The sequence below is a fragment of the Nannospalax galili genome, unplaced genomic scaffold, assembly GCF_000622305.1.
Source record: "Nannospalax galili isolate Female #2095 unplaced genomic scaffold, S.galili_v1.0 scaffold185, whole genome shotgun sequence".
Taxonomy (NCBI): Eukaryota; Metazoa; Chordata; class Mammalia; order Rodentia; family Spalacidae; genus Nannospalax; species Nannospalax galili.
Genome location: NW_008355474.1, coordinates 1,014,024 through 1,029,694, shown reverse-complemented (window position 1 = coordinate 1,029,694; position 15,671 = coordinate 1,014,024). Strand labels below are relative to the sequence as shown.

The 15,671-nt window shown below is 47.8% G+C and overlaps 1 protein-coding gene across 2 annotated transcripts in view; it reads left to right on the top strand.

The window, feature by feature from the left end:
• The window catches only part of Sema4b (semaphorin 4B), a 43,630-nt gene that overhangs the window by 19,530 nt on the left and 8,429 nt on the right, over window positions 1–15,671 (top strand). For both annotated transcript variants that reach the window (XM_017803106.2, XM_029555955.1), the window contains exons 3-8: window positions 10,147–10,307; window positions 10,452–10,514; window positions 12,705–12,803; window positions 13,455–13,566; window positions 13,858–13,971; window positions 14,070–14,221. In XM_017803106.2, the coding sequence (XP_017658595.1) occupies window positions 10,147–10,307; window positions 10,452–10,514; window positions 12,705–12,803; window positions 13,455–13,566; window positions 13,858–13,971; window positions 14,070–14,221 (701 nt within the window). The remainder of the gene's footprint in view (window positions 1–10,146; window positions 10,308–10,451; window positions 10,515–12,704; window positions 12,804–13,454; window positions 13,567–13,857; window positions 13,972–14,069; window positions 14,222–15,671) is intronic.

The following is a 15,671-nucleotide window of genomic DNA, read 5'->3' as shown; positions in this document are numbered from 1 at the left end:
TCCTGGGGCTGGAGAGATGGCTCAGTGGTTAAGAGCACTGACTGGTCTTGCAGAGGGCCCGGGTTCGATTCCCAGCACCCCATATGGCAGCTACAAACCATCCTTAACTCCAGTTCCAGGGGAATCCGAAGCCCTCTTCTGACCTCTGAGGCTTTGCATGACACGAGTACACTCACATACATGCAGGCAATACACTCATACACATAAAATAAAAATAAAAAAAAGCCTATGATCCTTGGACCAGAATGGAAGCCCTTCCTCTAGCCTGGCAGGCTTAGAGCACAGGTGCTATGGGGAGGGGCTTGGTGGACATGGTAAGTGAAAGACAGAGCCCTCATTCCTTTGTCCTCCTAAAGAGTACCCAAAGTAGCCCAATTTGCTGCTTCCTTTTGTGCATTTTTTTTTTTCCTATTTGGTGCTGGGACAGAATCTGGGTATGCGAGGCAAACCCTCTGCTACTGAGCTACATCCTAGCCTTGGCTTCTTCCTCTGGGAGAAACTGCCTACTCACAGGAAGAGGAGCACCATCCACATGCAGCACCCACTGGGCCCTGCCTACTCCTGGCTACAGAGCTATATTTTACCTCATGCAGAAAACAACACCAAGGCCCAAAGAAACCGTCTCATCCTGTCGGTCATACAGCTCAACAGAGCTTGGGCTACACTTTCTTCTCTGACTCAGGAGTTTCATTCTTTCCACGAGAACAGCTGCCTGTGCCTTCACCTGCCAGTTACACAAAAGGAGCAGAGCAGCCCAAGCTCAGCCCTTTAGTAATTAAGCAGCTATTCGATTCTATCTGGTAAAGAAATCTGTTGAGGTCACTCCTGGACAGAGCCAGCTGAGGCCCCTGAGGGCACTGTCAAATTGGAAATCAGCAGGCTTGGCCAGGGGTGAGGGGCAGATGTCTCAGACAGAGGCTTGGTCTACACAGTGAGTTCCAGGCCTCTCAGCAGTCCCTCAGGCCTCCCAGCAATCCTATAGGCCTTCCTTGGTAATCTGTCCAGGGTTACCCAAGTAGTCAGTGATGAAGTCAGTATTCACTATGGGTCTTGGGACCTCTTACATTTACCTGTATAGCTCTGGTTCATTTCCTATTTCCTGCAGCACTTTTAGCTGTCATGTGTCCTCTGTGGCTCTTGGAATTGTATGACTGAGCGTTCAGTGCTGGGGGGCGCTCAGTGTGGAGGCAGCACTTCTCAGATAGTGTGAGCAGAAAGCTTCAGGACCTCTGTGCTGTCCCCTTCGAATCTGGGGCACCTTTCTGGACCATAGCACCTCAAAATGAGGGACTCCATCTTTCATTGTTCATGAGTCAGCAAACATTCATGACAACCTTCCTTGGAAGTCACCTGACTAGGTGATACAACATGGGATACCAGTGTGAGATAAGGCCTTGGGCCTGAAGGTACTCTTTAGCTTAGTGGAAGAGAGATACAGAAGCTCATCATCTTAAAACAATGTCACCAGAGCCTGTGACAAGTGTGAACAGAATATGACAGACAGGCCTTTGTCTAGCTGGAGATTCAGGAAGGCTCATAGAAGATCTGAGTCCCAAAGGGTGAGTGTGTCTTCATCAAACGGAAGCACTTCCTCCACAGAAAGAACTTCGGAGCAGAGCTGGCAATGACCAGTGGACCTTTGAGCTACATTCTGTGTCATTCAGTTGAAGAGGTGGGGGCCTGGAGTTTGGGTGATAGTTGCTTTATTTTTATTTTTATTTTTTTTGGTCTTTATGAGACAGTGTCTCCCTATAGCTCCAGCTGGCCTCAAACTCACTCTGTAGACCAGCCTGGCCTCGAACTCACAGAGATCCACCTGCCTCTGCCCCTCAAGTGCTAGGATTAAAGGTATGCACCACCACATCCAGTAGGTGACAGTTTATTTTTTTTTAATATTTTATTTATTATTTTTATTTTATATGTATGAGTGCATTGCCAGCATGCATGTAAGTGCACCTGTGTCATGCAATGCCTCAGAGGTCAGAAGAGGGTGTCAGATCCCTTGGAACTGGAGCTATAGATGGTTGTTAGCTGCCATGTGGGTGCTGGGAATCTAACCCAGGTCCTCTGCAAGAGCAGCCAGTGCCCCCAACCATGGAGCCATCTCTGCAGCCCAGGTGACAGTTTCTTGAGAGGCTTCTAGCTTGTAGCACAGAGGTCCCTGGGAGACCATACAGTAGCCTGGGTAGGAGCAGGTAGTGGCTTGACTCAGGACTGTGGTCATGGAGTTGTGAGGGGAATGGATTTGGGAAACAGGAGGGAAATAGGATTTGATGAGAGATTGGATGTGGGTGACCAAGGAAAGAAAGAACAACACCTGGGTAAGCAGGGCCACAAGGAGACACCAGATTCCAAGCCAAGGAGTTCTGGGATTAGAGGGGCGTGGGAAGAGCCTGTGAGGGTGTCCTTGAATGAAACCATTGGGCTTTGGTGGGTCACTAGCATCTATATCATTGAAGTGGTGGATGTGGACAGGTGACCTTTCTCAGAGTGAAAAGAACAAGAGCAACACAGACTGGAACTGGGCAGCACAGGTTCAAATCCCACCTCTACCACATATCCTAAAATGGATAGGATAAATCCTACCATAGGACCCTCCTGGAGGGGATTGTGGGACTGAATCCATGGAGGCCAGGGCATGGTGAGAGAGACATGAAGTGACCTTTGACAGTTTGGGCCCTGACACCTGGAGAACAAGCAGCATGATGGTGTCCAGGGTTATCAATTGAGGATTTCCTGAGCTTCAGAGGGCTTATCCACCAAGTGTGGGACTGGTTGAGCCCAGTTCCCTGGAACAATGAATGAGTGGGAGGCAAAGAAAGGCAAAAGCATGGCCTGGAGCTCTCTTTGGGAGTTTTCCCAGGTTTCTAGAATGGACATGGAAGAAAAGAAAGTGCCTTCTGAGAGGGAGCATCTCTGTGGACACTGGGGCTAGGAGCTGACATTAGTTGTAGCTGATAGTTCCTATTTCCTCAAAGGAAGGAGGGCAAAGGCTGAGGGAGTGGACTGACCACTGAGCAGAAGGACACAGAAGCTGACCGTGGTCCTGAGCAGGCCTTGGAGGGCATGGGCAAAGGTCAGGATCCTAAGGTGGTGGCACACCCTGTGTAACTGTGGCATAGGTCCCACTGCTTTGGGTTCTGACATGGGTTCATGGCTAGCTCACATGAGTCATTTGGGAGTCTCACTCTCTCTCTTCTCTCTCTCTGTCTCTCTCTCTCTCTCTCTCTCTCTCTCTGTCTCTCTCTCTCTTCCTCTCTCTTTTTGTTATTTGAGACAGGGTCTTGTTGTGTAACCTACACTGTTCTTGAAGTTGTAGTGATCCTCCTACCTCACCTCAGCCTTCCAAATGGTATAAAGGCTTGCGTTCTTTTTTGTAGGGAAAATGGGTTCACAAAAGGTTTTACATAGCCCAGGCTGGCTTCAAACTTTCTATATAGCCAAAGATGACCTTGAACTCCCAATCCTTCTGCCTCTATCTCCAAAGTCTTGGGATTAACCCTGCCTTCTTATGAACTCTGTGCTGACCTTAGTTCAGTGATGGCAGGGTTGACTCTATACTTATACAGCCTGGGGACAAGGTGGCTACTTCCTACCTAGCACTGGGTGGTGTAGAGGAAGTACATCCAGGTCAAACTGTACCCCAGTTTGCTATCAGTCAGCATGCCTCACCTGCTCAGGATGCAAATGGGTTCAAGGTTCTGGTGACTTGGCATGATGTCCTTGGGATGCAGCCTCCCAGGAGGCTCTCTGTGCTCCTATGGGAGGCTCCTTCCTTCCCCTGATTCTGCAGGGAAGCTGGTATTTTCTGGCCTCATCCTGCTGGGGCCTGTGGAGGGTAGGAAGTTAGGGCCAGGTCAGCGTCTCACTGTGGTGGCTCAGGAGCAGAGAAAGGTGGAGTGGGGCTCTGAGTCACAGCACCTGCCAAAGCTCACTCACTGCCTGGCCTGGGGTGGAGACTACCCAGGGTGGGGATGGTGCTGAGCCCTATTCTATCTTAACCCAGAAAACTCCTAGCTTCCTGCTGAGTCACAGGGAAGGGGAGAGTTTAGATGGGGCTAGGGGCCGAGTAGTACCCACATCACTTCCTGCTATGTTAGAGTGTGGGACAGCAGGTGGCAGCTCCAGGACAGCCCTGTCCAACCTTCTTGAAGGATGGAATACAGGCTCTCAGCAAGCCGCTGGCTCAAGTTGCCCAGGACCCATGAAAAGGTTCTGTCCTGATTGGAACAGCAGCCATAGATACTGACTAGAGAATACCCTCCCACCCAGGCAGGGGGATATGGAGGGCACCTGAGAAGCACTCACAGCCAGGAGACCAGGCAGGACATGATCTCTGATATGGGAGCCACAACAGAGAACAACACAAGACACTGACCCTCATTAGAAATCAGACACACAGACACAGACACACACACATACACAGCCAGTCATCTGCATAAAGAGCACCAGGAGCACAGACACAAGCATGAACAAGCCCCAAAGTTCTATGAGCATAGACATGCACAGCACAGACACAGGCAGGCTGGGACAGAGCCCTGCACAGAAGTCCCCATAGCCGCTCTTGTCACTCTGGATGTGACCCTGGGTGCCTGGGAGCTTAGACAGCCACACCACTTATAACATGTGCTTGTAATACACACGTCCTCCAAGATGATCTGACCATGAGACCCTTGTAGATCATGCTCGGGTGTAGGTGGAACAGGCTGGTGCTCTAATCCCTGGGGAGGGACAGTCTCCCTCAGCCCTACCCCTCTGGCTTGCTGGGCTGGATTTTCCTGCAGGGCTTTTGGATTTTGTTTTGAGCCACTCAAGTGTTGATCGTGTGCCAGGCACCATGCCAACACAGGGAAAACGTGTGCAAAGTTGTTTTGAGTAAAGCTTTCAGTAAGTGTGGGTTATTATGTACATTATTATTTACATACATAATCTCATTTCTTCTCATAACAACCCTGTGAGGCAGAGGGCTATTATTGTCCCCATTTTACAGATAAGGAATGTGAGGCTCTGAAAGGTTAAGCAGCTTATCCTTAGTGAGTTGCAGAGGCTGGATTTGAACCTAGTCTCTCACTCCAGGGTGCTCTCAGTCTGTTGGGTCGAGATGTCCACTGAGAAAGCCAGCCCTGGAGGCCGTCCCTGGTGAAGTTCACAGACTTGTGGGGGGGGTTGTGGCAACCAAGGTTATTAAGCACACTATGGCTATGAGGGTGAGGTACAGGGTGGAGGGATGAAGGCAAGCATGGAGGGTGGTCCCCAGCGTGGGAGAGGAAGTTGGGAAAGCACTGTGCCCACTTCTCCAAGGCACGTTCCACCTTGAGTACCTCAGTCATCTTGTTTAGTATGTTCCCAGCGTGAGTGGAGGAAATTCAGGGACTCTCCAGTCCCTGGTACCCAGGCTTCCCTTCCAGCCTCCTCGCTGGGTCTGAAGGACCCTGGGCAGCTTGCCACACACACCACCCCCAGGCCCTAAGGGGGCGGGGTTTAGTTACCACCTGGGACTCTGGCTTATCTTGGACTCTAGGCATTTCTATATCTGGACAGGTTCCAAAGGTAGCCTCCTGCTCAGAGCTGCAGGACCCACCCAGGTGGAAATGCCCTCTGATGTAGGCAGATAAGCCTTGGCAAACTGGATGAAGCCCATACTTCCAGAAAACATTGAGGGGTGTGAGATAAGGAGATGCAGGAGCTGTGTCTGCTCTCACTGAGTCTGCATTGGGCTCCTGTGAGCTGCTTTTTGTGTTGTCTCTGTAGTACAGGTAAGAAACTACAGCTCGGGGCTGGAGAGATGGCTCAGCAGTTAAGAACACTGGTTGTTCTTATAGAAGACCCAAGTTCAAATCTCAGCACCCACATGACAACTAACAACTATCTGTAAACTCCAGTTCCAGGGTCTCTGATGGCCTCTTCTGTTCTTCCCGGGCATTGCACGACACAGGTGCACTTACCTACAATACACTCATACACATTAAATAAATTAATAATTAAAATAAAATAAAATAAAAAAGAAACTACAGCTCAGTAAACTGGCATCATAGAGAAGTACTTAATTGTGCATCTCAGAGTGTGGCCCTTGGACTACCTCCTTCCCAGTCACCTAGATCCAGTGGTTGACTCTTGGTCCCATCCCAGACCAGCAATTCTGAATCTCTAGAGGCAGAACTGGATTCCAAGTGATGTTAAGGGAGCTTGGGGGTGATGCTGGAACTTTCCTTACCCCCACTGTGGAGAACCGAGAGGTTAGGAGTCTGGTGTGCTTTGGGAATTAGGAGTAGAAGAGGCTAAAGAGAGGTCATCTTCAGGCTGTAGCTGCCTGTGGTATCAGTGGCAGAGTTCAAACTGGTCCTTAGGTGGGACTTTTCCTTGTGAATTCTCAGTGTAGCCCCGTGTCTAACTCTGGGTTACAAATGTGACACAGCTCACAGCTGCAGAGTTACACACATTACCACAAACTTCTGCACTAGTCCACTGTGTCATCATCACCTTCCCTCATTACAAGACATTCTAGGGAGCAGCTTTAGGCTCCTAATTTCCTACTGACTGCGAAGGTGTTGCCCATCCCATGTGTCTTCGCAGGCCTATTGGGAAGCCCTACCCGAGAGCTTCTTTAGCATCACATCCCGCGTGGTAAAAGGCTGCTGTGGTTTCCTGTTCTTGAACAGTGTAACAGTAACTTCGTTTCCCTTTTCTCTTTGGCTACTAGGAGCCTTAGTGCTAAATGTGCAGCCCACCCCTATGGCTGTGAAGGTCTTATGACCTGCTTATATGAATCCTTTTCTTTCTTGTGTAGATGTCTTCTTCAGATTGGTTTCTCTGTGCTCCTGATTTTAATGTTTCTGTTTGACCACTTTCTTGTCTTTGTGTTTCCTCACCTCTTATGGAACCAGAATGAGGGTATGTAAAAACAATGAACATGCAAACACACATGGAGTCATCTTCACACTGCTTGGCTGGCATGCTGCCACATGGCTTCTCAGCTTCATGCGTTTGTTTGCCTGGTCCCGATCCGCTGGTCATTAGGACATGCCTGTGACTGGTTAGGGGCTGCTTTTTGCTTGTTTTTTTGTCTTTGTTTGTTTGTTTGTTTGTTTGTTTTTCTCATCAGCTGCCTAGAATTTTTAAATAATTTCTTTCTAAACCCATTAGTTATTCAAAGTATAAACAGTACCCTGACGGTGGGTATTCTTTTTTCATCGTCTCTCAAATTTATTTCATTCATTTTATGCAAATATAACTCGCTTATTGTAAAACTCCACAAATAATAAGTAAAGAGGAGCAACAAATTACCTGTGTTCCTGCCAGGGGTCCCATGTATCAGTATTTTATGCTGCAGTCTTCTGGATTTTCCTCTCTGTTTATATTTTTTCTCAAAGTTAAAGAATCTGACCAGATAGTTATTCTGTAAACTCCGTTTGTGCTTTGTGGTAGATAATTAGTATCTCTCCTAATTATTACATATTCTGCAACATGAATTAGACTTAATATTTTCTCAATGGTACATGCAAATAATTTTTTCCAGGCAGCTCAGCTGTTCTCTGCTCAATTTTTATATATATAAAAAGCATAAGGGGGGGGGGCTGGAGAGTTGACTCAGCAGTTAAGAGCACTCACTGCTCTTGTAGAAGACATGGGTTCAGTTCCCAACACCACATGGCAGCTGACAACTGTCTATAGCTCCAGTTCCAGGGGATCTGACGCCCTCTTCTGGCCTCTCTGGGCATTGCATGACATGAATACACTTACATACACATAAAAAAAAAAAAAAAAAAACTTGGAAAAAAAAAAAAAAAAAAGCACAAGGGCTGGCCAGATGGCCCAGAGGGTATAGACACTTGTTGCCAAGTCTGACAACCTGAATTCAGTCCTCCTTAGGGTCCACATGATAGAAGGGGAGAACCAATTCCCACAATTTGTCCTCTGTTGTCCGCACACACACATAAAACACAAATAATTAATTTTTTAAAAAGTTGTAAGCATGAAAGGGCTTTCGTAAAGAGTCAGGCCTGTCTCAGCCATTCCCAGTCCCATGCCTGACTAAAAAGGGCAGTTTTGACTCATTTAGAGCTCTTTTCTACCACTCTTTCACTCATATATTGAAGTAAAATGCTCACGCCACCATTCTGTATTTACCTGACTTCTTAGCTTGCTGCTGAGGAAGATGGGGCTTTCCATCATTCTTCACCCCCCTTACACACTCTGCACCTCATCTCCTTTTTTATTTAATTACCTTTGGAACTTAAAATAATATGCCTGGGCTGGGTGAGGTGGTGCATGCCTGTAACCCCAGCACTCACCAGGCTGAAACAGGAGGATTGTGAGACCATCCTGGACCTCAAAAAACCAAAACAAATAAGCAAACCCCACTTGCGCTAAAGTTATAGTCAAGTTATAGTCAGGGTCCATCCACAATCAAAATAATAATATGTTTAAATATCTATCTTTTTTTTTTTTCTTTCTTTCTTTCTTTTTTTTTTTTTTTTTTGGTTTTTTTGAGACAGGGTCTCCCTGTACAGCTGTCCTGGAACTCACTATGTAGACCATGCTGGCCTTGAACTCACAGAGATCTGCCTGCCTCTGCCTTCCAAGAGCTGGGATTAAAGGCGTGCGCCACCATGCCCAGCTAATATTTTTTTAAATGTTTGATATAACCCTCTTTGGTTTTGTTGTGTACACCTCTACATATGTGCATGTGGGCTGCTAAGGATCAAACTCCAGCCGTTACACATGCTGAACAAGCGTGCTCTGAGCCACATCCCCAGCCTCAAGCCTCTTTCCTTCATCAGTCAAGTACAGCATACTGTGACCCTCACTGTTCCTGGGAGGGATAGACAGACCATGTTGTCTGTCTGTGGTGCATTCATGTTTCTGAGGTTAAGATTAAAGACGTTCATGTTCTGTTTAATAACCATACATCTCCATGAGGGCTAGGGGCTGGGGCTCAAAGCCAAAGTCGGGGGGCAGCACTTAGGTTTCCTTCTTTTGGGCAAGTACAGCATACTGTGACCCTCACTGTTCCTGGGAGGGATAGACAGACCATGTTGTCTGTCTGTGGTGCATTCATGTTTCTGAGGTTAAGATTAAAGACGTTCATGTTCTGTTTAATAACCATACATCTCCATGAGGGCTAGGGGCTGGGGCTCAAAGCCAAAGTCGGGGGGCAGCACTTAGGTTTCCTTCTTTTGGGGTCAAATGCATGCAAAGGGATTTTTTTTTTTTTTTTTTTTTTTTGGTTTTTTTAGGCGGGGTTTCTCTCTCCTCCCCAGCTGACCAGGAAATTGCTATGTAGACCACACTGGCCTTGAACTCACAGAGATCCACTTGCCTCTGCCTCCTGAGTGCTGGGATTAAAGGCATGTGCCACCACCCTTTTTTTTTTTTTTTTTTTTTTTTTTTTTTTTTTTTTTTAAGGCAGGGTCTTGGGCTAGAGAGATGACTCGGTGGTTAAGAGCACTGGCTCCTCTTTTAAAGGACCTGTGTTCAGTTCCCAGAACCCACCTGGCAGCCAATAGCCATCCATAACTCCAGTTCCAGGGGTTCCAACACCCTCTTCTGACCTCCACAGGCATTGCACGTACAGGTGTACTTACAAACATGCAGGCAAAACACTCATACATATAAAATTTTTTAAATTAAAAAATTTTTTTTAATGTCAAGGACTTGCTAAATAGCTCAGGCTGGCCTGGAATTTACTGTATAACTCAGGCTGGCTTCAAACTCGGAATCTTGCTGCCTCAACCTCTTGAGTACAGGATTACAGGGTTGTACCACCACACCCAGCTAGACCATGTCTTTCTTATACTCCTTTGTTTGCTTATTTTCTGAGTTTTCTAATATGGTGTTGTTTTGCCAGCTGTGTACTCTTCCACTGAATGGAGTATCATAATTAATTTTCACCCAGTTCCCTATGCTTGGACTCTTGGGTTTCCAGTTTCCCATTCATGAGAATAGGGCTGTAATGAATGTTCTTCTATATGTATCTCTGTGCATTTGTTTCTTACAATGTTTGAGAGTCAGGAATGGCTCTCCTTTAAAATCAACCTGGTGCCCTAACCCAGTGCCTTCTACCACTCTGAAGACCCTCCTTTGATTAAATTGACTCCATTGTTTGGGAGAGGTAGCCCCAGGCAATGTCCATGTTCCACTCCCTAGGCTCTGAAGAAAGGCTGATCCGAAAATTTGAAGCTGAAAACGTTTCCAACTACACAGCCCTTCTACTGAGCCAAGATGGCAAGACTTTGTACGTGGGGGCCCGAGAGACCCTCTTTGCACTCAACAACAACAGCTTCCTGCCGGGTGGAGAGCACCAGAAGGTGAGAGGAATTGTTAAGGGCTGGCTAGGTGGGCAGAGGGATGGTGGACAGGAAGCCTGCTGACTCAAGGACCCTACAGATAGGGGAGGAGCCCAGCTCTGAACACCCTCTGTACCCCTCTTATCTGTTTCCCTTCTTCCCTAGCTGCTGTGGAGTGCAGACGCCGACAGGAAGCAGCAATGCAGCTTCAAGGGCAAGGACCGGAAGGTGAGGCAGGCACTGAGGTCATCGAGGCTGAAGGAGGGTGAGGGACATGGACAGAGCACTATGCAGATACAGCCAAATGTAGTAGAAAGAGCATAGCCTCGACATATCCACCATTCAGGTTGAATCCCAGCCCTAGCCTTATCATGCTGAGCCTCAGTGCTCCCACCTGTAAAATGGGGACATTGTGCCTGCCCTCCTGTGTGAACCAGTGGATACAGGGCATGTGGCACATAAGAAACATAAGAAACAGATAAACCTCACACGGGAACTGGGTAGGGTGGGAATTAAGTCTGTCTATAAAGGGCCTCTGATGGAGGAGCAAGTCTGGCAGATTATAGTCTAATGGAAAAACCATTAGATGGGGTCTAGTCTAATCCAGGGTTCTCCTGGAGGACTTTCCACCATTTGAAGAGGCTCCAGGCCCCAAATGGAGCAAGTGACAGTTAAGGCAGAGGCAAAAAAGCACCAGCCTTTGGTTCAGGCACAGGGTCAAGTCCTTGCTGCCCCATCCAGTCATGCTTTAATTCTGCAAACATAGTAAGCACTTGTTCACAGTACTGGAATGGAACCCAGCGCCTCACCAATGCTAGCAAGTGCTCTATCACGCCCAGGCCCCTCTCAAGCACTGTTCTGTACAGTTGGATACTGGAAGCATTGTTGTGAAAAAGAAAAGTGATACCTATAATCCCAGAATTTGGGAGGCGGAGGCAGGAAGATTAGGAGTTCAAAGTCATCCTTGAAAGCCAGACTGGGCTACCTGAGTCTCAAAAAGCTAAAAAAGGAAAGAAAACAAAACAAAACAAAAAAATCAGTCAGTTGATAAAGTGCTCATGAAAAAAAAACAAAAGGTGATCAGGTTTATGTAATTAAGAGACACTTGAGCCAAGATTTAGAGGGAGGTGAGGAATTTGACTCTGAGAGACCCAGAGAAGAAATGGCACTTTAAGTTTCACTCTGAGTGCAGTGCTTTGGAAGCCACTGGAAGGCTGAGCAGAGAAGTAAACCAGAGATCTTCCTGCCTCTACTGTGGTTTTTTGTTTTACTACTCATTATAGAAACTGCAGTTGGCTGCCTTCTACCAACCATGTTTGTGACTCCAAGTCAAGGTCCCTTTCTTTGGTTTTTTTTTTTTTTTTTTTTTTTTTGGTTTGATTTTCAGCAGTACTGGGATCAGGCCCGGGGCCTTGCACATGCTAGGCAAGTGCTCTACCGCTGACCTTTTTTACTTTTTATTTGGGATGGGATCTTATTCGTTAGCCTTGGCTGACCTTGAATTCACTCTGTAATCCAGGCTGGCCTGAAACTTGTGGTTCTCCTGCCTCAGCCTCCCGAGTAGTTAGAATTGCAGGCTTGTGCCCCAGGCTTGGGTTGCATTGTGTTTTAAAAGGATTCTTCTGGGCTAAGCATGCTGGTGCCTGCCTGTAATCCCAAAACATGGGAGGCAGAGTCAGGACGATTGTGAATTCCAGGCCAGCCTGTGCTATGTAATGAGACCTTGTCAAAAACAAAATGAAACAATAGGTCCTTCTGTCTGTGTGGTAAAGTGCACTCTGTGGAACTGGACACAAGAGAAGCAACTGAAGGGCAAGAGATGACAAAGGCTCATCTTGGGTGATGTCCATGTAAAGGGGATAAGAAATGGTCAGATTCTGGGGCTTTTTTTCTTTCTTTAAGATGTAGTCTCCAAGAAAGTTGTAGGGTTTGAGAGATACCAAGGAGAGGGTCTTGATCACTGGAAGGATCTGAGGAGAGGGTCCTGGGGAGCCAGTAGCACCTGGTTGGGAACTCCTGTTTGACTTCTGGAATGTGGCATTTGCACCAGGGGCTCAGGGCTGAGTAGTTCCTCCTGTATTGCCTCTTGCTTCCTCACTGGCTTTGAGAAGACTCTCCAAGGGGCTGAGACAGCCCAAGAGGTGGGATTCCCCCTTACCAGGGTGCCCTTCATAAAGAAGGAAACTAGCTGAGCCCAAGGGGTCTCTGCAGCACAGACCCTGTGTGAGCTCTGCCAGCCTACTAGCCTCAGGCAATTCCTGGATTCTCTTTTGTTCCCATACTTGAGTACCTTGTCCCTAGGTCCCCAGCAGAGGCCCCACACCCCGAGGCCTGGCTTTGGTCTAGGGAGGAGGCCTCTGCAATGCCCCCTGGTGGCATATGTAGACCTGACAACTTCTCTCTTTTTTCCCCATTCAGCGAGACTGTCAAAACTACATCAAGATCCTTCTGCCCCTCAACAGCAGCCACCTGCTCACCTGTGGCACAGCAGCCTTCAGCCCCCTGTGCACCTACATTGTGAGTTTCCCCCGCTACGCTGGGGCATGCCTGCCGCTGGCTGGGGCACAGCCTTTCCTGCCAGGGCATCTCTTCTTTAGCCCCAACTCCTGCTGAAGGGAGGAACTCCAGGGTAGGCCTGTAGGTAGCAGTGGGCTTGTAAGAGCCCTGAGACCACCACCCTGGCTCTCACCCAACCCCATAGCAAGAGTCTCTCTACTGGGGCAAGAAGGGTACATACAGCCACCTTGTCCAGAGAGCCTGACTCTCAACTCCCTGCCTCTTCTGCCCTCCAGCTTCTTTCTCTTGCTGTCTTTGAGGTACTCGGGTTATCTTGTACACTCCTCAGCACACATGTACCCTGTGTTCCTCCTCTGTACCCTAACTGTCTCTAGCAGAGGGCGGCATTAAAGCTGTGTATCAGAACATTTCTTGGAGTCATAGACTCCTGGGTTTGCATCATGTTGCTCTCCCTGGCTCCAGTCACTTTCCAAGCCTCATCTTCCCCCTGCTCACTGGGGCTTAGTGCCCACTGCATGCATGTGGCCAGACCATGGGGTGAGGAGGACAAGCACTTTGACACCCACACCTTTCTCTCCTGCCTTCAACTTCCCTATTGTGTGCTTCCTCATTCCCTGCTGGAGCCTGAACCACCTGTCTACTCCCCTACAGAACATAGCAAACTTCACTCTAGCACAGGATGAGGCTGGCAATGTCCTCCTGGAGGATGGCAAGGGCCGTTGTCCCTTTGATCCCAACTTCAAGTCTACAGCCCTGGTGGTTGGTGAGTGATGTAGAAACCCAGTGCTGTGGAATTCCATGGGATCAGGGTGCACAGTGTTGGAGGGCTGTGGTTGGGCTCTGGGCCATGTGAATACCAGGCCTAAGCTGGTGACTCTATGCTGTGCTGATTCCCGGGGGCATCAAATGACCCTGAGCTGCCCTTCAGTTTAACTCCTCCAAGTTCTTGCTTCCGTCTAGGCAGGATGGTTGGGGCTGGGGTCACTTTGGGCTCTGAGCAGGGAGCAGGGGCTGGGCCAAGGGAGTAATTCCCATGGGAACGTTCTCTTGGCAGATGGTGAGCTGTACACTGGAACAGTTAGCAGCTTCCAGGGAACCGACCCAGCCATTTCCCGGAGCCAGAGCCCCCGCCCTACCAAGACCGAGAGCTCCCTCAACTGGCTACAAGGTGGAGTTCTGCCTCTGCCCACTAGGCTGGCCCTTGGGAAGGGACATTCACCCCAGAGGTTCCTGAACTGACTCTGTGCCCTGCACTGGCCTCCACAGACCCTGCCTTTGTAGCCTCAGCCTACATTTCTGAGAGCCTGGGAAGCTTGCACGGTGATGACGATAAAATCTACTTTTTCTTCAGTGAGACAGGCCAGGAGTTTGAGTTCTTTGAGAACACCATTGTATCCCGAGTTGCCCGTGTTTGCAAGGTAAGTGGGGTGGGCTGCCAGCTTGAAGGGCATCCTGCATCTGTGACCTTCCTCATCTTCTGGGGAGCAACAGCTTAGCCAATGGCCTTTCTCCTTCCTTTTGATCTAAAAGGTCTCTTATTGGAGGTGACAGTACAACCTGAAATTTTGATACTCGGGAAGCTGAGATAGAGACTCTCAGTTTAAGGTCAGCCTGGCCTATGTATTGAGTTTGAGGCTAGCCTGGGCCACATAAAAAGATCCTATCTTAAAAACTTTCTTGGACTAGGGAGATGATTCATCATTAAAGAGCACTGGCTACTCTTGCAGAGGACCCGGGTTCAGTTCTCAGAACCCACATGGTGGCTAACAACCATCCTAACTCCAGTTCCAGTGGATCTGACACCCCCTTCTGACATCTGTGGGCATGATAAGACACGGGTGCACTTACATATGTGTAGGCATGACATTCATAAACATAAAATAATAAATAAAATATTTTTTAAAAACTTCCTGAATAGCTCCTCTCCCCTCATTAGATTCTTACATAGCCCAGGCTAGCCTCAAATTTACCATGTAATCCAGGATGACAATAAACTTCTGATCCTTTTGCTCTCCTCTGGGAGATTTTATGTGGTGCTGGGGATCAAGCCCAGGGTTTTGTGAATACTTGGGAGGCGTTCTACCAACTGAGCTACATACCCTTGGGAAGAAAGCCCTAGGCTTTCTCTTGAAAACTGAAAATATAAGAAAGTACACATAAAAGTAATCTGAAAGGTAAAGAAACTGTGTAGCATTATGCTCAAAAGCACAGGTTTTTTTTTTTTTAAGTCTTTTTGGGACAGGGTCTCCCTGTAGCACCAGCTGGCCTGGAATGCACTAAGTAGACCAGGCTGACCTCGATTGCACAGAGATCCACTTGACTTTGCCTCTCAGGTGCTGGGTTTAAAGACATATGGTACCACTCCTGACTAGGAGCATAGACTCTTACTGCAGAGTTCTGATTCAAACTGTGCTTACTCATCTGTTAAACAGAAATAACACCACCAGCCTCAGAGCTGTTCCACAGACTAAGTTCTGCCATGTGAAGCTCCTAGGATCATGGAAAACACTTAATGTGATAAACCTTTTTCCCCCAAGAAAGGAATTATTGTTAATGTTCCAAATGTTTTTTGCTGATCTTTTTTTTTTTTTTTTTTTTTTTTGAGATAGGGTCTTCCTGTAGCCCCAGCTGGCCTGGAACTCGCTATGTAAATCAGGCTGGCTTCAAACTCACAGAGATTCGCCTGCTTCTGCCTCCCAAGTGGTGGGACTAAAGGCATGTGCCACCATGCCCGGCTTCTTTGCTGATCTTTTAAAACTATATGCATCTATACTAACTTAGTTAAAAATTTGTGTTGGGCTATATTGAGGTGCTTTGGATTTCTTGTTTGCCCAGTAGTCAATCTTGGACACCTTTTCCTATTATTTA